This window comes from Aquarana catesbeiana, linkage group LG04, assembly GCF_042186555.1.
Source record: "Aquarana catesbeiana isolate 2022-GZ linkage group LG04, ASM4218655v1, whole genome shotgun sequence".
Classification (NCBI taxonomy): Eukaryota; Metazoa; Chordata; class Amphibia; order Anura; family Ranidae; genus Aquarana; species Aquarana catesbeiana.
This window is the reverse complement of record NC_133327.1, coordinates 334938346-334961784: the sequence shown is the minus strand read 5'-3', so window position 1 is coordinate 334961784 and position 23439 is coordinate 334938346. Positions and strand designations below refer to the sequence as shown.

Sequence of the window (23439 nt, the reverse complement as noted above, 5' to 3'; positions counted from 1 at the left end):
CCATCCAATGTATTTAGTAAGAGGCATGGCGAGTATTTTATAGTTGTAATTTTTTCCCACAATTCTTTGAAAACAAAGAAATGATTTAATTTAGAGAGGCACAACATCCAAGGCACACCTTCAGCCATTATCCACTTTAAGAACAGGCCTTCTTCTGACATTTTTTATTTACAAGTAAAAATCTGTATTTTTGCTACAAAATGACTTAACCCCCAAACATTATATATTTTTATAGCAGAGGCCCTAGAGAATAAAATGGTTGGTTTTGCAAATTTCACTTGGGATTTGCGCAGCAGTTTTTCTAATGCAATTTGCTCACTATATAATACAATATAAAACAATATAATACCAGGAGGTCTGGTGCTAGAATTATTGCTCTTGCTCTGATGTTTGTGGTGATACCTCACGTGTGGTGGGATCGCCATTTACGTGTGAGTTTGCACCTTTGCACACAAGCACGGGGGGACAGGGGCACTTTAAATTTTTTATTTATTGGTGGGTCACTGGTACACTGACAGATGTTTTATTGCCATGGTGTCGGTGAGAGCAAACCGTGCCCAATCATTGGTTTTAGTGGAAGAAACCATTCCCTATTCGTATTAGGGAAGGAATAGCTCCCTATTGTTGGTATTATTGGAAGGAATGGTGCCCCATTGTTGGAATTCAAGGTAGGAATGGCTCCCATTGTTGATGTCTATGGGAGAAATGGTGCCCCATTGTTGGTATCGTTGGGAGGAATGGTGCCCCATCATTGATGTATGGGGGAAGAATGGTGCCCTGTCATTGGCACCTGTGGGAGGAATGGTATCCCATCATTGGTGTCCGTGGATGGCATGGTGCCCCAAGGGCCGGATAAAGGCAAGCAAAGGGCCACAGTTTGGATACCACTTACCTAGATGATCTGACACTTTAGGAAGTGTAGATTTTCTGCAAGGTTGGTGGTGACTATAACTGGTTAAAATGAAGATGGTGAATTCAGCAAAAAAGAACGATACTATAACTAGATAGATTCAAGTTTGGCCACATATGTATTTTAGACAGTGGTAAAACGGCCGGCTAGCTCCTTAAATAAATAAAAATGTGCACATTTTTCTCCCTGTGTGCTAGAATTTTGCAACCAAAACTTTTTACATGGGGTACTATAGCAAGCAAGAATTAATTTACAGTCGGTTCACACTGCAGCGATGCGGGAACTCTGCGAATCCACTGCAGGTTCCCGCATCGCATGTCTCCCAGCAGCAGTTCACACTGCTCTATGCGAACTGCTGGGAGTGTCAAAAGTTAATGACACCCCAAAATCAGTTTGCATATCGCAGTGCGATCTGCAAATTGGGACAGGAATCAGCTGTGGACCAAAAAAAGGATCCTGTGCAAGTTTGGTCTGAATGCGATGCGAATTCAGCCATACTATCTGTATGGCTGAAATCGCATCACACAAAGATTGCAAGTGATTTGCCCTTAAAATGGAAGTTCAGTCGAACACGAGCTATGCGAACACTAACTATGCTTAAATCTACTTCAACCCTCATTCTAAGTCTATTCTATCTACCCAGTAAAGGAAAAATCTGTTTACTTATGCTGACGGCGCTTTGGTCCAGTCTCATTACCGTTGCCAGTGCGCTGGCTTTGGTGAAGAATACAGATCTCGGACAGTAGCTGCAGAGCCTGGGTGATGACGTCACCCATAGGCTTACTATAGGGCAGTGATGGCGAACCTTGGCACCCCAGATATTTTGGAACTTCATTTCCCATGATGCTTTAGCACTCTGCAGTGTAGTTGAGCATCATGGGAAATGTAGTTCCAAAACATCCGGAGTGCCAAGTTTGCCATCACTGCTATAGGGCATCCTCTGTCAACTGTCCCTCCTCTACACTGAAGGCTGTGCTGGGAGCTGATCATGTGACTGAACCAGAATGGAACACCCTCAGCATAGGTAAGTAAATAGATCATTCCTTTCACAGGGTAGATAGAATGGGCTTAGATTGAGGGTGGTTATGGGAATGTAGGGGTTATGGATTATAAAGGATGAGCTACCATAATTGAGATTTTGTATAAATATTAGCATGGGTTGTACTGCAATTTATTTATCTGTTCTCACTGTGTGGTAGATGGAAAAAGATTTCCAGCAATTGCTGCAGTATTGTGGACTCCTTAATAATTGTATTTTAAAAACAATATGTGAAGAATATTTAGGCTATACATTTTTAAAACAGAAAAATGTACTTCAAGTGAATATCACACTGTAAAATCATACTTTTGTTCTTTTCGAATTAATGCAAAGTATTCTGAAATACTATACAGATAGACTACTCAGTGTAAAAGCTTTAAAATGCATTCAAGTCCTTTTTATTACCATTTCCTATGCTAGACTGGAAAGCATATAAAATTGGCTTGGCAACAGTGTGCATCTTTATGTCAAATTGCTTTGTACTGAAATGGAGCTGGTAGTTAACGTATCGTCTCAAAGCCCACAATAGTAATGATTAATCATGTAATAGTATTCTATATAGCAAGTGAGTAATTTTGCTGATGAAAAGGCACTATAACTGCCTTTTTAGCTTGCACCTTTGAAAAAAGCACCCATCATATTCAGTTTTCAGTTTCTGTGCTGCTTTGTCAGTTTTACTAAGTATTTACTGCTGTGGAAATGTATTGCTCACTAAACTATTTTAAAAATGCTTTTCTATAAGTGAGCTTCTAAATAGTACCTTTAAAATATAAACTTGATATCGTTACACTACATTGTGTTTCCATTAATGTAGCAAACTAACCTCATTTTGGATGTCCCAGTTCATATGGAGGCCTGGTTTATAGTGCTTTCCTATAAACGGTTTTTCTCTTATGTTCATTGAAGGACACAGCTCGTCATTAATCTTGAGCATAGGATTGTAGCACCACCTTTATGAGTAGGATGCTAGAAAAAAAAACAAAGGAAAAAAAATACAGCACCACCTATATAGGGGGCAGCCCTGTCTTGTATTCAAACCCCTAATCTGCGATAAACAGCTCAGTTTTTGTGCCTAGTTTAGGAGTGAGGACCAATTCCTTGCTGGGACTCTTGGTTTCACATTTTCTTTTTCTTGTAATTTTTCCTGTGAAGATCTTCAAGCAACAGCTGAGCTGGGAGACAGGCTGGATCTGGAACTGGGATGGGCAGTAATTTTTTTGTCACGGGATACACATATGACTGGATACCTGACATTCGTGTCAGTGTTCCCCTAGCCGAGAGCCCCCACCACCTCGGTGGGATGTAGTCTGTCTTGGGAGTGTTGTATGCTGGACCGGTAAGTATTTTGCTAACTCCCCCCCGTCCCTTTGTGGGCTGTTTACTCCCTGGGGTGGTTTGTCCTGCGGGTTCTCCTTCTCCCCTCCAGACCTAAGTTGTCATTCTCCATGTTTCCTTCCCTCATGCTAGATGCAGTACTTGCACAGGCGGCTCCTGTGTATGGCAGCAGGGCCTCATCTAGGGTAGACGCCAGGTGCCAGTATTCCTCGGGGGAAGGAATGAGGTCACCTGTTTTTGGCAGCACCAGGCATTTGAAGGGTGAGAGATCAGCCACCATTTTGGTGTAGCTCGTAGGGTCCTGTTTTGGGCAGAACTTTTTGGTGGCCGTTTTGGCAGGGACTGACTTTGGTGGTTATCTTGGTGGGGCCTTCCCTTGAGTGGCCATTTTGTCTGGACTCATTCCGGGTGGCCATTTTGGTGAGTGATCACACCAGCGGCCATTTTGGTGTAGCTTTTTGGCGGCGGCCATCTTGTGACACCCTAGCTGTAGGCCTTGTATGGGGGTGGTGTCATACTAGCCTGGCAAGAACGGAGAGCACGCTTTTCACACATGACCTTCTCTCTGGAGTGGTGACATGGGACACAGCATCTTCCTAATGCAGCACTAAGGCATTGGTGTGGCGAGTCCTGCTTGGCCCCCCTCCATCTGCAATGACCTGCTGTGGTCTGCATGGACAACTGGGCACTTGGTTCTTGGCAATGTCTTGGTTGGGGGTGTGCCAACTTATGGAGTGTCAGGGGCATGCAACTCCTTCAGACCTTTTTTCATGGAGGAGGCAGGGACCTCCTCCATAGGCAACCTCGGCCCTCCGGCTGTTTTGAAACTACAAGTCCCATGAGACATTGCAAGAGCCTGACAATCACAGGCATGACTCCTAGAGGCAGAGACATGATGGGATTTGTAGTTTCATCACAGCTGGAGGGCTGAGGTTGCCTACCCCTGTTCTATACGTTTTGGATGTACTGGCGGCGGTCCTGGATGTACTGACGGCGGTCCTGGAGTCATTTTTGTCCCGGGACTAAGTCGGGGCTTGGATGCAAGGAGAGCAAAAAAGGTCCCCCTGCCCAGTCCTTCCAAGCCATTAAACCGGTTCTGCCGCTCTGAGTCCCACTTTCCTGTCAACTAAGAGGATGTGGCCCCTAAATTATCAGAAAGCGAGGTTGAGGGGCTGCCGAGGAGTTTTGTGCTTGCAAGCGATCCTGTTCCGCTAAGGTTTTTCTTTACCCTGCTTACTTTGATAAGTTTATCTATAAGGACTGAAAATTCCTAAAGCGACCTTTTGTTTTCCCAAAACAGTTTCACAATTCGTGACCCCTTTGAGGAGACTCTTATGGACCTCTTTTTCTGTCGTGGTTCCTCCCCATCTCTGGGTTGAACAGGGCAACCATGATTCTGCTAGAGGACTCTCCTTCTTTCACAGATACTTCGAACAGGAATCGGACGCTCTGTGTTTATGTGTACTAGTTCGACCCTCCGGCCCGTTCATGACTACATCTTTCGTATCGAACGCGCTCACTGAGTGGGCTAAGCTTTTATTCAAGGGTCTTGGTAATGAGCAGGTTTCCCAGGTCTGCATGTAGCTGGTGGACCAACTCGTCTAGGGCCTCAAGTACGTGTGTGATGCATTCTTGGATGCTCAATTGCTTTCAAAGCTCTCTGTTTCAGCTGTGGTTCTGCACCGAGTCCTCTGGCTTAATCTTTGGTCAGCAGACCAGATTTACAAGAAGGCACTGGCAGAGTTGCCCTCCAGGGTGAGCGTCTCTTCGCCACTCTAAACGACATTATCAAAAACCTTATGGTAGGGAAGAGTTCCTTTCTTCCTCAATCTAGGAAAGGCAAGGAGCAAGTAGGGTCCATCCTTCTCTGCACGTAAGCGGCCTTTTCACTCTCCAGGCTCCTTGGACAAGGGCTCCAAGTCCTTTTAAGGTTCTCTCTTGTTTCCCAAAACGCAACTGACCTCACAAGTCAAATAAGCCAGCGGAAAGACTTTACACGGCATGAAGATTTGCCCTCACCTGTGTCACATCAAGATGGGGTCATCTTCATTGGTTTGCAGATTTCCCTGCTTTACACCAACTAGTTTGCAAACTGATATTGTCGGGCTGCAAAATAGTTTCTTTCCTATCCACCAGACAATTTCTTTCCTCCTATCTCCATCCCTTCCTGTCTCGTCTACAAGATCTTTACATGGCAGTGCAGGGCATGATAGCCCTGCTCCCAGCCCTAGAAAGGTTCCAGGGTTACGGATGTGATTCACCGGATTTGTCTGGGCGAGTAGACCACCGAGACTTCGTAGAGCAATACTGTCCCTCCCAAAGATTCAGGGAGGTATTGGGTTTCCAGACCCGGTGTGATACCATGAGGCTTCTCACCTTACCAGAATTATTGAGTGGTGTGTATTGTCCAAACCTAAATTGTTAGACCTTGAACAAGCGACAGTGGATTCGGTTTTAGCAGGTATACCCTGGTCCCCTATGCAAAATTGTCCTAAGGCAATTATTCTACATCCCACAATAGGGGCCATTTTACGGGTAGTTAATACCTGTTCTGATGATGCCTACATTATCTCCATCCCCAAGCCCCCGAGCCCCAGTGTTGGGAACCTATGAGTTCTTGCCAGGCCTGACAGACTCTAAATTTGTGACACTGCGACGGCAGCACGTATTCAGACGTTTAAATTTTGCGACAGCTAATAAACTTATGTCCAGCCAAGAACTAGAAGCCGGCTTCCAAATGAAGCTAGACTTACGCAGGGCACAGTTGAATGCGTACCTACGTTCATTGCCCGAGTAACATCAAAACCTATGGCAACTAACTCCGCTCAAACTGATTTGGGGGTGGGTTGGGATGGGTCTCAACTCCCTTATTTCCTCTCGCATTTTTATATTCTGCTGACAAACCAGGTTGACCTTTTTACGACAATGGGAAAATGACCTGCAGGTAACCTTCTCTCAACCGCAGAAAGACAAAATTATACTTTTTGCACATAAAGCCTCTCTGGCAAGCAGATATCAGAAGGGAGGTTATAAGCTACTCACACGGTGGTACAGAACCCCTGCCAAGCTACATAGGATCTACCCTTAGGTGTCAGAGACATGTTGGTGCAGTGGAGAATCAGTGGGAACCCTCTGGCACATATTTTGGGAGTGCCCGAAATTAAACAGTATCTGGTTTTACGTAGGTACTGTGATTAAGACGCTGACAGGTGTCTCGATCGATAAAAACCCTTCAGCCTCTCTATTAAATGACACTCCTCTGTCTAACAAAAAATTCAAGAACTCCTTACTCAGTCATTTACTTCCAGCTCTGTGAAAGTACTTGGCCTCCTACAATTGCCCATTGGCGTACCAGAATAGCAGATATTCAGATGATGGAAAATCTTACCATGACTTTAAAAGAACAGGAGGACAAGTACTGGAAGATCTGGACTCCTTACTTTTACTATAGGGATCAGACCCTGTTAGCCTCACAGCCTAATGGAACACCGGAGGAAGATTAGGTTTCTAGTTGGGGAGAGTCTCTCTCCCCTTCCTTCCACCCTTTATGACGGAAGCCAGTATGTGCAGGAGAGGAGTACAGAGGTTATAATAATGGGCCAGTATTTGCAGGAGAGGTGAGCGACATGTATGACCAGGGCCAGTATGTGTAGTGGAGAAGTACAGGGGTTATGACAAAGGGCAATATGTGCAGGAGAAGAGAGTGGAAGGGTATGATGAAAGGTACGAAGTGCAGAAGAAGCTTGGAAGGGTATGACAGAAGCCAGTATGTGCAGGAGAGGAGTACAGAGGGTATGACAAAGGTCATTATTTGGAGGAGAGAGCATGGGAGGCATGATAACAGGCAGTTTGTGCAGGAGCAGACTTTGAAAGATATGATCACGAACAGCATGTGCAAGAGAGGAGTGAAGAGGATAATATGAGAGCCTGTATGTGCAGGAAAGCAGTATGGGAGGATATGATAGGAAATGGAAGTGTGTGGGGGGAACCGTCACTGTGTAAATAGGGACCCCATTTCCAGCTTACAATGGAAACATGAGCACAGTGTTGCATGAGCCTGCTTAAGCCTGGTACACACAGGCCGAATATCGGCCAGTACAAACAGAAACCGGCATCATTCTTCCCGCGTGTACATCAGCTTGTCTGACAGAAGCTGGCCAAATGGCTGGTTTCTGTCGAACGGGCATGCTGGAAAACCAGCACGTGATCAGCGCTGGCCGGTGTGTTCTGACGGGGGGGCTGGGCAGTCCTCCAGTCCCTGTCAGAACACAATAGCTCAAGTGGGGAGTCACTGGGATCTGCTTGCTATTTCTGTGTATGTGTCAGCTCAACCACATCTTCCACCTTTAAATGAAACTGGAATCTGCTTGCTATTTCTGTGTATGTGCTTTTGGTAATCTATGCTGCCTTCAAATTCTTTTCCTCTTGTCCATATCACTGTGATGTTTATTTTGCTTTCTTATTGTCTATACCTAAATTATGAGCTGTTCTTATCTTTATGACCGTAACTCTTCTGCTCTCTTGCTGTGTCTTGTAGTCTCTTTGGTCTGAGAAGTTCATTCTGTTAGCCATATGCTCCTCCTATGCAATCCTGACTAATTAATTGGCAATACCCCCACTCAAACTCGGTAAAAATGTATGTCTTCTCTATGGGATGCACAGCCAGGGGTTTGCACAGTCAGGCATTGCATTGGCAACTATCATTTTGGATAAAGTATTCATACATTAATCATAAGTATTACACTTCGGCTCAGAACTTCAGCGAATGCACAAAGCGAACATCCACAACCGACTACTGCAACACAATAAACAGACTTCAGGTGACCTGATTCTCCATCAAATTTTTCATCTCTCATCCAGGCTTCCTCTCAATTTCGCTACTCTGTATCATGCACTCCCTACTTTTCCTTCTCACAGTTGCATCCTCTCACCTTACACTCTCTCTTCTTCATCCCTCTTCTCCACCCCACAGCTTATATATATCACCCTTACTCCTGTCTTCACCTTATTACTGCACGCCTCAGCTCCTGATAATTCTGAACCCATATACCAATAAAACCTGCAGGACACTGGGACATGTCCCCCCCACATAAGTCACACTCCCATATCACCTCTCTCACCCTTCTTGCTTCTCCTAACTTGTAGAGATTGTGACGGGAGGGCCCATGGAACTCAGAATCCCTTGGGAAGTAGGAGATGCCCTTGTTTCAGCTCCCCATACACCTCTTATGTCTAAATCACCCTGTGCTATCCTGGCACAGGGTGAGTGAGAAAATATATCTTGGACTACTTAAAATGGGACAGTAATATTTGTCTACAATATCTCCCAGGATGTATGTAGAAACTATTATTGGTTTGTTTGATTCAGAACTCAACCTGTTAATTGAGTGAGCTGATCACATTAGCCTCCAGGACTGGCTAGGAGACGAACAGTCTACTCCTACTATAGTTGTTGATGACTAGGCTGAGGAGGGGGGAGATTGTTGTTTGTATTGTTGATTGTAATTAGAACCTGCTATTGTGAAAATGTCCTGTGGTTGTACTTATGATAATGTATAATGTACTGTGTGAAGCTCGGTGACCACAAGTCTGGGCAAAAGGTCATGTTAGATAATTAGCTCATGTTAATTAGGTTACAGTTGTATTGTATATAGAGGAGGTTCCAACGGCATATAAAGTCTTGTAATTTTGATTCTAAAATAAAATAGTCCATGTTAGCATCTAAGCAAGTCTCGCCTTGTTTTATGCTTGAGAGTGGTTGGAATATCTGATATCTGAGTCCAGACTGGGAGGAAGTGGTATACTGACGGAAGCACTCAAGCGGAGTGTGGGACGTTCAGTCACAGAGATATTTCCCCAAATCCTGCTCCGCCTTCATTTACCTTTGGCCAACCTCCCATCCTCTGATAGCAGCCGCAATCCACACAATCTCATTTCTATTCCTCTTCTGCCTAGAACCAGCCTCCCCTTCTTCTGTGCCCTTTGGAATGCCCCCTCTGTTTGTAACAAACTCACCACTGTCCATGACCAATTTTTCACAAACTCCCTGAACCTACTTGCAATTACTGAGACCTGGATTCAAGAATCTGACTTTCCTTCTCCTGCTGCCCTCTCTTATGGTGGACTCACTCTCCCAGGCCTGTGGACGGAAAGGAGATGGTGTTGGAATCCTCCTATCCCCTCAAAGCACTTTTAAGGTTCTTCATCCACCTCCCTCTCTGTCCCTCTCCTCATTTGAAGCTCACTGTATTTGTCTGTTTTTTCCAGTTTAATTGAGAATTGCTGTGATCTATTGGCCTCCTGGACCGGTATCAAGCTTCCTTGACGACTTCTCTGCCTGGCTACTCTGCTTTCTCTCTTCTGAAATTTCAACAATCATTCTTGGTGACTTCAACATCCCTATTAATTTCAACACGCCCTCTACTTTTAAGCTGCTGAGCCTAACCTCCTCTTTTGACCTAAAACAATGGACACACGCGTCTACTCACTCTGTTGGCAACTGCCTTGACCTCATATTCCTATGCACTCCACACAACCTCTCCAACATTCCTTTTCCTCTCTCTGATCACCACCTTATTTGTTTCACTCTCTCCTTATCTTCCTCCCCCTTGCCTTCCAACTACCAAACTATTACCTGTAGAAACCTTCGCCGTCTTAACCCTTCTCTTTTTTTTTTTTTGCTACAGATTGTCTCTACGACAAAATCTCATCCTTGTCCTGCCCCAACCTGGCCACTTCTGTCTACAACGGTTCACTGTCATCCACCCTGGATACCTTCGCCTCCCTCACTACACACAGAATCAGGCCCCGACCAATACAGCCCTGGCAGATAGACATTGCCAGAAGCCTCAAAAAATGTAGCTGCGCTTTTGAGCATCTGTGGCTTAAGACTAAGTCACAGCAAGATTTCAGCCAGTATAAATCTGCCCTCCAAAAATACCATTCCTGCCTCTACACAGCCAAACAGATCTACTTTATCACTCTCATTAACACCCTCTCATACAGTCCTGGTCAACTCTTTTCTACCTTTACCACTCTACTTTGTCCTCCATTACCTCCACCCACTAACCTACTCACTGCCCAGAAGATTGCTAATCACTTCAAAAATAAGTTTGAGACAATTCGTCTCGATCTCCACTCTACAGATATCTCCCTCACTTTACACTCCTGTCCTCCTGCACAATCAATACTTCCCTCTTTTAACCCAGCTAATATAGAGGAAGTCACTAAAGTTTTTTTCTAATGCCCACCTAACCTCCTGCCCCCTGGACTCTGTTCCTTCTCAAATACTACGATCAGCATCTGGCTCCTACACTCTTTAACTCATATCTTCAACCTCTTTCTCTCTACTGGCATCTTCCTCAACCCTCTAAAACATGCGCTAGTCACTCCCATACCAAAAGACCCATCTCTTTACTCCCTTTTGCCTCCAAACTCTTGAACATTTAGTCTACAACCGACTGAGCGACCACCTCATTGAGAATAACCTTCTTGATCCCCTTCAGTCTGGATTTTGCCCATAGCACTCCACAGAAACTGCCCTCCTAAAACTCACAAATGACTTACTAACAGCCAAAACCAGATCTTTATTCTGTACTCTTACTCTTGGACCTTTCCGCTGCCTTTGATACAGTTGACCACCCCCTCCTCCTCAAAAAAACTCAAACTCAAAAACCCCAATGAGCAGGGCCCTCTGATTCCTCTTGTACCAAATTGTTATGTAACTGTAATGTCTGCCTTAATTTTGTTAAATGCTGCGCGAACTGTTGGCACTACATAAATCCGGTATAATAATAAACATCACATAGTTAGAATAGTGAGCTCCTCACTGTGTGTGCCAGGCTTTATCCATTTCTGGTTGGGGGTGGACTTTATTGTATGATAGGACAGAATATCATGTTTGTTTAGAACATAGCTCTTGTGTAATGTAAGCATACACTATAATTAGAACATTTTCCACTTAATTCTTAAGTGTTTATTGGTGCTTGACTCTGGGAGCTGAAGAGTTAACTGATGTCGTATATAATCACAACTACAGACACTGCAATAAAAGGTAATCACAATTTGTCAGCCACGCATTTGCTATCATTTATTCTCTGCATGTGGTGGTCTTACTCAGATGTGCCTTGCCATTGATTTACACAAAGATGTCTATTTTTCCCTTTTTAGCCATGCTCCCAGGAAATGGGCCTTTGTAGCTTTCTGACACTCCTTTCATACTTGAATAATCAATAGCAGAATGATACCATATCAGCACAGAGATGTTTATGAAAGGAAAAAAACCCTGACATTTCTGAGAAAATGAAATCTAGCAAAAGGCAAAGCCAAGAAGCTCTTTCTGTAATCCTTTCATACCTGTTGCACTGAAGTATTAACTGACAGTACTGTACTTGTCAAGTTATTCTGTTTTGGGGCTAGAACTACAGGGGACTCACTTATATATATTATCTGTCAAAATGAGCTTAAAGAAACTTGCATTTCCTTTGTAATGACAAAGGGAAAAAGCATGCTACCAAAAAAAGTTCAGTAAAATTACCTAATTTCCGAGGTAGAGCTTTCTGTAAATTTTTTTTCTCTAATTCAGCTCTTTTTTTTTTTTTAGAAAAAAATATTTTTTGAGAGAATTAAATGACATCCAAACCAAGCTTCCTAACGTTATTGGTGGTGGTTCTTCCCATAAAGCAACATTGAGTAAATTAATTAAGGCTATAAATATTGGTCTACTTTTGGATGAAGTAAACCTGCAGTGGGGTTACTCCTGACTGTTGAATTGGGTGATGTGATAAATTGGAGCACACAACTCCCTGTATCAGACTAATTTCCTAGAACTATTGAGCTTCTTTTTAAGCTTGTTCGAATTCTCGGTCCATTACCAAATGGCATGATTGGGTAGAAATGCAGTAGTGAAAATGCCCCCATTTCCATAGTTTAAGGCTGGGTTCACAGTAGAACACGCAGCGGCTCACAGCAGGAATCCGGTGCGTCTCCATTCACTGTTTCAGCTCCGATTTCAATTTTGGGCTGAATTCGGACCCGAAACGGACCAAAAGATGCACAGGGCTCCTGTGCAATTCACACCGGAGCTGCTGCAGAGATGTGTATGAATTAGCTCCACAGAGAGCCGGTCACAATCTCCTGCTATGTGAATTGGATGCGGTAAATCCTCATCCAATTTGCATAAGTGTGAGCCCAGCCTTAATGTTTTTAGAGCATTGCCAGTGCCTTCTCATATGTTGAGAACTCTACAAAGGAAGATTAGACTTCTAGACCTGGAGTTTCCAAATCAATTATTGTCCAGCTGACATAGAGGGAACCTCACCTTACTGACTTAAGATAGAATTACAGGTTTACTATTACTGTAAGTAGGTTGTTTGGGCCATGGTTTTCATGGCAGAACAGTCTGGCTGCTGTAATAAACTGTAGTAGCTTTATCTCTATACAGTAAACAGCGTTGTGCTGTTGGGCATAGATCAAGTCGGTCTTAACGCATACCTGCCATACAGGAGAAAACCTTGTATTTTTATCAATGCATATAAGGCTTTCTCCGATTGGCCAAGGTGGAGAGGCAGATGGATGATGTCACGATCACCACCTGTGCCAATCAGAGGAAGAAGTGTTTTCATTGGTAAAAAGACAAGGCTTCTTCTGAGTGGCGGGGATGTGCTAAGTCTGACTCGGCCTATACTCGGCAAAAGAGACAAAGTATCTCATGCATGCTGCTATATACAGTGCCTTGCAAAAGTATTCGCCACCCTTGGCATTTTTGTGTTTTGTTGCCTCACAACCTGGAATTAACATGGATTGTTTGAGGATTTGCATCAATTAATTTACAGAACATGCCCACAAATTAGAAGATATTTTTATCTTTTTATTGTGAAGCAAACAACAAATATGACAAAATAACAGAAAAAAGTCAATGTGCATAACTATTCACCCCCCCTAAAGTCAATACTTTGTAGAGCCACCTTTTTGCGGCTATCACAGCTCCAAGTCGCTTTGGATAAGTCTCTATGAGCTTGCCACATCTTGCTACTAGGATTTTTGCCCATTTCCTCCTTGCAAAACTCCTCCAGCTCCTTCAAGTTGGATGGTTTGCCTTTGTGAACAGCAATCTTTAAGTCTGACTACAGATTTTCTATTGGATTGAGGTCTGGGCTTTGACTAGGCCATTCCAACACATTTACATGTTTCCCCTTAAACCGCTGAAGTGTTGCTTTAGCAGTGTGTTTGGGGTCATTGTCCTGCTGGAAGGTGAACCTCTCTCCTAGCCTCAAATTACACAGGGTACAGGTTTTGCTCAAGAATATCCCTGTATTTAGCACCATTCATCTTTTCCTCAACTTTGACCAGTTTCCCAGTCCCAACTGCTTAAAAACATCCCCACAGCATGATGCTGCCACCACCATGTTTCACTGTGGGATGGTGTTCTTTGGGTGATGTGTTGGGTTTGCGCCAGACATAGCATTTTCTTTGATGGCCAAAAGTTCCATTTTTGTCTCATCAGACCAGAGCACCTTCCTCCATACATTTTGGGAGTCTCCCACATGCCTTTTCGCAAACTCAAAATGTTCCATTTTGTTTTTTGCTGAAAGTAATGGCTTTCTTTTGACCACTCGGCCATAAAGCCCAACTCTATGGAGCGTACGGCTTATTGTCGTCCTATGTACAGATACTCCAGTCTCTGCTGTGGAACTCTGCAGCTCCTCCGCGGTTACCTTAGGTCTCTGTGCTGCCTCTCTGATTAATGCCCTCCTTGCCTGGTCCGTGAGTTTTGGTGTGCGGCCGTCTCTTGGCAGGTTTGCTGTTGTGCCATGTTCTTTCCATTTGGTTATGATAGATTTGATGGTGCTCCTAGGGATCATCAAAGATTTAGATATTTTTTTTATAACCCAACTCTGACTTCTACTTCTCAACAACACTGTCCCTTACTTGTTTGGAGAGTTCCTTGGTCTTCATGGCAGTGTTTGGTTAGTGGTGCCTCTTGCTTAGGTGTTGCAGCCTCTGGGGCCTTTCAAAAAGGTGTGTATATGTAATGATAGATCATGTGACACTTAGATTGCACACAGGTGGACATCATTTCACTAATTATGTGACTTCTGAAGGTAATTGGTTGCACCAAAGCTTTTTATGGGCTTCATAACAAAGGGGGTGAATACATACGCACATGCCAATTATCAGTTTTTTATTTCTGAAAAATAATTTTATGTATATATTTTTCTAATTTTACTTCACCAACTTAGACTATTGTGTTCCATCCCATATAATTCAGATTGAAAAAACATTGAACTAAAGGCTGTAATGTAACAAAATAGGTAAAAAGCCAAGGGGGGTGAATACTTTTGCAAGGCACTGTAGCAAATGCTTCTACAGTCTATTACAGCAGCCACAGCACTCAGATCATTCTGGCATGGAACGAATTATTTTAGGCCAGCTTGGCTCAAACAGACTATTTACTGTATAGTAATAATAAACCTAGAATTCTTTAAAGCTTTTTGTTAAATTAAATTGCCAGCGGCAAGAAATGATTTAGAGAAGTTCCAAGTTCACCTTTTGAGCATGTTACACCAGTATTTAGGGTGTTACATGTTTCAGTAGCCCTCTTTCCCTTTTTACATAGAGCGTGGGTTCCTCTCCCCCACAACTGCTGTTACATTTAAAGTTGGTGCAGCTGTGCGGCAGCGATCTGTGAATGAATAATATATAAGTCCCATCTTCCACTGCCGCAGATAGCTTTTAGTTCTCAATGGTATACGAGCATGCTGATCCTGCATTCATCTCCGGGAGTAGGGGGACTGTGGGGTGGGGGTTCTGCCACACCCTCTCCTCCAGAGTCCATCTCTGATTTTTCTGCAGCTATTTCTGAGCATTGAGCTGAGGAGGATGGGGATTGTGCATTGTCTGTTTTTGAAAACCTGTTGTGGACCAGGACATCTCCTTTCTTATCAAAACGTTAACTGTCCCTGTGGAAGATATCCCAGTGTTTAAAGACTCTTTGACTAAAAGGTATGAAGCCCCTTCCAAGGCCTTATTGTGGCACTGCAATGTAACCTGTCATTGCAGCCATGTCCATCTACCAGACCTGGTCTGTTTGGTCCATGGACATATCTTGGGATCCTGGTTCTACCCTGAGGCTCTTGCTTCTAGCCCTGCTCAAATGTTTTGACAAGCTAGGGGTCAATATTCACCAAATATACAGAATGGGCCTTCTTTCTCTATATATGCGGAATGCCCTCTGACTCAAATGTTGGTCTGTGGAGCTTCAGTGCAAGAAAAACCTCTTTCATATGCCCTTTGATTGAGAACACCTGGCAAATCCCTGGACAATTTCATCAAAGAGGTCACTGAAGGCAAAGTACCCCTTTGCCCCAGAAAAGGGCAAAACCTTGGTTTGGGAACCACCCGTCATTTTTTTGAGTCTAAGAGATCCTTTCATTTCTCTCAGTACTCTAAGTCAAGCTTGGACTTCAGTTCCGCCCTAAGTCCTGGGACCAAATCCTCCTGCTTCACAAGCAAATTCTTTACTTAATGAGGAGGTACCTCCACATGCAAAAGTGATGGAAAAATAAAAAGAGTGAAATTGCACTTATGGTGCAATCAAAAAGAAAAGCAGCTAGCACACCACTACATTTAAATGGTTATAGAGAATTGAAAAAACAAAGTTGCTCTAATCAAAATATGTATATCACCATAACACAATCCTGTGTAGTAAAAACAATTCATAGAGATAAAAGTGCAGATAAATCAATATGCAAAAAAGATATTTTATACAATACTAACAATAGTGTAGAAAAATAACAAAACAAATCCAGAGGGTCGTGGTTTTCCGGTAAGCCTCTTGTGTGAAATGAGGTGGAGGCGCACGCAAGTGTCGTGGATAACATGCAATGAATTCCGTTTCATCTTTGCACATTGCTTTTTGCAATGAGATTATTATGGGACTTTTCTTTTTCCCTATTGTATGGTAAATTGACTTGTTTTGTTAATTTTGTGACACGATTGTTAGTATCGTATACAATATCTTTTTTTCTAAATCTTTTGTTTTTACTGCTCAGAATGATGACATACATATTTTGATAAGCTACTTAATGTGATATAGACTCCACACTGTGGATTAAATGCTTGGTGTAGCTGCCTGCACAATGATCACCCCTATTTATAGGGATAATCTAAACATAAATCAAGTGTATGCGGCACTACTCAATATGTTGCTAATTACCCAATAAGGTGCTTTATTATTTCATGACCTTTCCTGTGTTAGTATTTGTGAACAAATAAAATTACTCTGTGTCCGTGTGTCAATTCATATATCAAACGCATATATAAATACATATGTGTAAAGTGCTCCATGCCTGTAAACAAATCGCTACCAATTCTATCCAACCACAATAAAGTGCATAAACATATAAAGCCCGTTGTGCTTTAAAGTGCTCAGTGCTGCAGATATAGTAATCAGTGATCTGTGTGAAGACACTCTGCGCTTCTCTCCTTTGTTTCAACACTCACCAGATCAGGATAACATAAGAGCTTTGTATAAAAACCACAGCCTTTCTGTTAGTTAACCCAGCTGCTTTCATTTTGGGGGGAGTAAATAATTGCTGGATATCCTGTTGACTCTTACAACCACTTATAACTGTTATGGGCAAATGGGTAGAATAAACAGTAAATGGTTATTTCATATATGGGTTTGATGAAATTGTATTGCCGTTTTTCCATGCGGTATGTCTGCGTACAAATAATGCCCAGCAGAGTTCTTTAGGATTTTAAATAAACAAACTTCTTTAAATGATGTGAATGGAGACGACATCAAGTGACATTAATTGGAATTGTATGAATAGTAATAATAGTAATTCTAATTTCTCTGCTTTCTTTCTTCTTGGGAGACTGCTGAATACCTCTTCTCAGTACTGAGCAGGAGGCTTGAGCTTTGTGCCCTGCAGTGAGGAACATTGGCACTGTGGAAATCACAGTCATTCAGAGAGTGTGAAATTGCTGCTGACAAGGATCCTTGCTTTATTTTACTGCACAATTGAAATGTGCCATTTTCAGTTATGCTTGGTTATTTTTTAACCTCCTGTTTTAATGTCTTGTATTGTCATTAAAATACAGTTCCACATTTGATGTGTGTAAAATTTAGCTATAGGACCTAGACCTTTCCAAGTATGGGTATATAGTTTAACTAAAAACACCTCTTTCCTTTCCCCATCAGTATATTTCTGATAATAATGAATCATTAATAATAAGTATAACTGATAGAAAAAAATATTACTGCAACATATCAGCACTTTGTGCATTAGTAATCTGACAGAATATATAGTCATGTGAATACAATGTGGAATAACTTTTTGTAACAGGATATCGGCTTTTATCCGTAGGGCGTAATGATGAATTCCAAATATGGATATTTTATAAATGATTACATTAGCCCAGCTTGGACCAATGATCTATATCGATGCCACACACCCCCCAAGTGATCTCCCCCTGCATCCAGCTCCCGTGCTGAGCGGTTGGCTTACTGCGTTCTGAACGCAGGAGGCCAGCGCTTGGTATGAGCATTATTTAGAGAATGCTTTTACATTTTCTGAATGATTGCAAGGCACTCTCTAAGTGGATGAGGTGAAAAGGCAGGGTGGGCGATGGTCACGCTTTCTACCTCTAAAATATCAATACCTGGAATTCCTCTGTAGTTATTGTTATAGCCACCCTTGTGGTGGTTGTGGGACCACAGAGGGAAGGGGGCTCATTAGGGAACCCTATAATCTGATATCATTAATTTAGCTCTGGAGTGAGACTAACCATTCCAGAGCCCATCATTTTTTCTATCTTAACAATCTGACAATGCTTTTATCTAGGGATGTAGTTTAACTAGAGACAACATGTTGTTGCCTCCAGTGATCACTTCAAGCATGCCCTTCACTGACGCTAAGCTTTGTAGTATGCTGTTTTCACTTCCTCTCAGTTTTGGTCAGTGAGAAAGTTTCCTGCTACTCAACACTGTTGGAAATATATCACCCAAATGAGGTGAAACCATTCGCATATACAGAGTTTACATCACTAAGTCACCTACGAAAATAAGTGTGTACTACAAAAATTTATATTTTTATTTACAGTATTTCAACAATAAAAAAAGTCATATGGAAGGGTGCATATATTTACCGAAGTAACTTGATTCCATTGTAATTTGTAGGTACATAATCTAGTCAGCCAGGACATAATACAGTAGTATTAGCAGCAGAATATAGTAAGCACCATTTAGCAACGTAAAAATGTGCAAAAAAGGACCAAATTACTGTGTAAAACTATATGAAGGATGCAATTGATGTTGTTTTGCATGCTATTTCATTATCATCCTTCAGGTTTTTAATTAATTGTAATTTTTTTTTGTTTGTATTCTGTTGCAGTTACTTGAAGGAAGCTTTGCGAGAGAGGTCAGCCATGAAGTTGATGGACTCATCTTTCAGCCTATTGGAGTAAGTTGAATATAACTTGCTACAAATTATTTGCAATAGATTAATAACTGCATCTATTTTCTACACATAAAAAATTATCAGATTTTCACATTCCTTAATCACTTCTTAATGGATGCCCTTAATAGTTAAAGAGGTGAGGATGCTGTTAGAGCGGTAAAGATGTGGAACTCCTTTACACAATTAATGTCAATGGAGAGTGTCAATAATTTAACCACTTCAGCCCCGGAAAATTTTACCCCCTTCCTGACCAGAGCATTTTTTGCGATTCGGCACTGCGTCGCTTTAGCTGACAATTGCGCGGTCGGGCGACGCTGTACGCAAACAAAATTGACGTCCTTTTTTTCCCACAAATAGAGCCTTCTTTTGGTGGTATTTTTTGCGCTATAAACAAGAAAAGCGAAATTTTGAGAAAAAAAGCTATATATTTTTTTGCTATAATAAATATCCCCAAAAAATATATATACCGTATATACTCGAGTATAAGTCGAGATTTTCAGCCCTTTTTTTTGGGCTGAAAGTGCCCCCCTCGACTTATACTCGAGTCACCGCTGTCTGCCTACATGATCAGCGTGTCATGCAGGCAGACGGCAGCCAGCGTGTGCTATTACTATTCAGCAGCCAATTACTGTTCAAAAGCCGCACCTCCTCCTCTTCTGTGATAGGCAGTCAGTGTACAGCCTATTACGGACATTCTCTCATCCTCATCCGTGGTATGACTGCTGGGAAATACCTCCACAGGGAGGTATACAGCTGCAGATGGGCATTGTTAACCCTCTTTTTCCACTTACAGTAACTGCTGCATTTCTCACCCTCGTCTTATACTCGAGTCAATAAGTTTTTCCCATTTTTTTGTGGTAAATTAGGGCCTCGAATTATACTCGGATTGACCTATACTCGAGTATATACGGTAAAAAAAAAATGTCTATCTCAGTTTAGGCCGATTTTATTATTCTACATATTGCTGGTAAAAAAAAAATCACAATAAGCGTACATAGATTGGTTTGCGCAAAAGTTATTGCGTCTACAAAATAAGGGATAGATTTATGGCATTTTTATTATTAATTTTTTTTTATTAGTAATGGTGGTGATCTGCGATTTTTATCATGACTGCGACATTATGGCGGACACATCGAACACTTTCAACACTATTTTGGGACCATTGTCATTTATACAGCGATCAGTGCTATAAAAATGCACTGATTACTGTGTAAATGACACTGGCAAGGAAGGGGCTAAACACTAGGGGGCGATCAAGGGGTTAAGTGTGTCCCAGGGAGGTGGGCTACCACTGACAGCAATCACTGCTTCCAATGACAGGGAGCAGTGGATCCCTGTCATGTTACAAGGCATAACAGGGAAATGCCTTGTTTACATAGGTATCTCCCCGTTCTGCCTCTCCACACCTCAATCGCGGGCTGCCGGTGAACATAGAGTTTCCATGACCCGCAGGCAAGCGGCCGCGGCGTGTGGTGGGTGCGCGCCCGATAGGTGGCAAACTTTAAGGAACGTACAGGTATGCCCTTTTGCCTGCCTGTGCCATTCTGCTGAAGTATATCTGTGTGTGGCGGTTGGCAATCTGTTAAAAAAATTCTTAGATGGCCATCTCCGCAAGCGCAATATACGGGGATAAGGGAAATCGTATTGACATAAACACACACCCACACAGGTTGAGATGAATGGACTAATGTCTTTATACAACCCTACCAACTATGTAACAATGTTTTATTCATTTCTTTTTCGCCTAACAATTGAACATGCAGAATCTAATGGTGTCAATCCATTGCGGTGTGTGTTTTCATTTGGTGGTGATAAGGAAAACTACAACCTCTTCCCATAGTGAACAGCATTGAAAGTTAATTTGGAAGAGAAGAGCTAGAAACTAAAAGTAAAGTTTAGAAAGCAGAGAGATCAGCGTGTGCACATGGAGATTGGATGTATTTTATGTGCAAGTCTTCATAGAAATGCAGATTTTTAGGTTTTTGTCTTGAACAGTTGACACATGGTATGTCCCAAAATATAAAAGTTTTACACTCTAACAATATATCTCTAGGGCAGAGAATGTATATAATTTATTTCTTGAAATATTATGTAGTATGAAGCCCCCGGTACTCTAAAAATGTAATCAACCACTCAAAGCCACCTGGGGTATGGGCTCCACAGACTTAAAAACACTTGTATATGAAAACAAAATTATGTTACCTCTCATAACAAATATACAAAATTTTATTGCACATATGGTATCTTAAAAACCATGGTCAATATATTAAAATCACTATGGACTAGCTCTCCAAAATGAGTAAAACCAATTTTAATTGTAACAAGCTTATACTGTACTTAACACACATTGCTTGGTTGATTAAATGCACAGACTTGAAATCGTCCTTGTTATGTAGCATGAGAAAAATGTACCATAAAAGGTAGTTTCCCCATGCTGTGTACATCCAGTGTGATAACTGGGGATTCGCCTAGAGGGTGCCCACTCCTCCTCAAAGGCACAAGGACACACTGGATGCCCAACAAGAGCACAATGGTGGCTGAAGGCACCCCATGCCAAATCCAGCAAGCAAGCTATACAAAAAAGATGGCAACCACCACAATTTATAACTAGCCTTTGCAGTAAGGTGCACATGGAAGGGCAATGCACAACACAGAAAAAAATCCAGCTTGAACAGAAAACTGAAAGAAGGGCAACCATCTTTCTGTCTTTTAGTCATACAAGTATCCCCAAGCTGGTAAATGGCAAAGAGCACTTCCATAGCATACAAAGAGGAATACTACCCCATGTTAGATCTTCCAACAAGGGTGAGCAGAAAACACTGTTCCAATATACTTAATACATAACCAGCAAGTCAATGGGGTTTCAAGCCAGTATAAGGGAGATACAGAGGGGGACGAGGCAGCCCATGTCTGACTGGTTTTGGTGAGCACAGCTGGCTCAATTAACACACAACACTTATAGGAGATATTCATTTCTGATATTTTGGAATATCTTATCAGCGTTCTTGCGACCCATAGTTTGAAATACATTGCTGTGTAATAGGAGGCAAGATGACACTCTTCAGAACAATACATTCCATGGACTGATTTAATAGAATTTCTGCAGAGTAAGCAAGTGATGACCAAGTTGTACAAATAAGAAGCTAACATTCGCTTATAAGCACTTAGTGAAGGTCTAACCCAGGTGAGGATAGCGCTGAATCCCCTGGACAGGCAATTGTCCTTTTATTAAAAGTCAGCAGCTACAGGTTTTGTAGCTGCTGAGTTTTATTTATTTTTTTCCTCCACAGTGGAAGAAACCACTATAGCCTTTTTCAGAAACACTTGTATTAAGGGTTCAATTCCCATCTCCTGTTGTCTAGACAGTGGGCATTCTGGTACCTTAGGTTGGTCGACAGGTTTTTGAGTTCTCTACATGTAGGGGAGTCCTTTAAAACCCCTGTGGTTCATAAAGGACCCAATTGCCATGACAAAGAGGCAGCTGCCTGGGAGAAATCCTTGAATCTCTCTGCATGTATTTGGGGAACTCCCTCCAGTGTGCAGATATTGTGACAATAAATGGGTGATCTCTGTACATTGCAAGGATTTTAACAAACTTTGTTGCAGATTCCTACCTTTTGTTAGGCTCTATTCACACTAATGCATTTTTGATGCATTTTGCAAGAAATGCAATTTTTTTTAACATGGGTTCCAATGGAACACGTTCAAATCAATGCATTTTTGTGCCTCTGTATTTTTGGAAAGGGTTGGGGACTTTTTTCCCGCAAAATGCAGCGTTTTGCATGTAATAGACTTCAATGGACCTGTATCCAAAACGCAAGTACTGCGATTTTACCGTGATTTGCAATTTGTTTTTTTTCTTACATTCACTGTATATAGCTGGTTTCTAAAGAGTGGGCTGGGAAGCCGGCCCCCGCATCCTTAACAACTGATGAGTCATCAGCTGTCAGCGGGCTTCCCTAAAATGTAAAAACAAATTCAGGAATAAAACTGCGATCTGGTATGGTTTAGGAGGGGACACCCCAACGCCAAAATTAAACCCAATTGAGCATCTCTGGAGAGACCTAAAAATGGCTCTGAGCTCTTCAGGCAGTTCCTTTGACTCATGATTCTCATTTGCTCTGACATGCACTGTGAGCTGTAAGGTCTTATATAGACAGGTGTGTGACTTTCCTAATCAAGTCCAATCAGTATAATCAAACACAGCTGGACTCAAATGAAGGTGTAGAACCATCTCAAGGATGATCAGAAGAAATGGACAGCACCTGAGTTAAATATATGAGTGTCACAGCAAAGGGTCTGAATACTTAGGACCATGTGATATTTCAGTTTTTCTTTTTAATAAATCTGCAAAAATGTCAACAATTCTGTGTTTTTCTGTTAATATGGGCTGCTGTGTGTACATTAATGAGGAAAAAAAATGAACTTAAATGATTTTAGCAAGTGGCTGCAATATTACAAAGAGTGAAAAATTTAAGGGGGTCTGAATACTTTCCGTCCCCACTGTATATCCACACAGAACTCCAAAATGTATTTGTATGTAAGAGGCTAGGTCTTCAGTTGGTATGAAGCTACACCCATCAGCAGATAATAGGCCTACTGTGACACAATTGTGGTGGAAGACAGGATAACACGCTGAAACCGTAACACAAGGAATTTCAGTCCTAATGCCACATAAAGGGGCCCCCTAA

General features: G+C 42.1%; 1 protein-coding gene across 1 annotated transcript in view; it reads left to right on the top strand.

Moving 5' to 3' along the window:
* The window catches only part of RNGTT (RNA guanylyltransferase and 5'-phosphatase), a 543333-nt gene that overhangs the window by 313491 nt on the left and 206403 nt on the right, over nt 1–23439 (top strand). The window contains exon 12 of the mRNA XM_073626921.1: nt 18683–18751. Within this exon, the coding sequence (XP_073483022.1) occupies nt 18683–18751 (69 nt within the window). The remainder of the gene's footprint in view (nt 1–18682; nt 18752–23439) is intronic.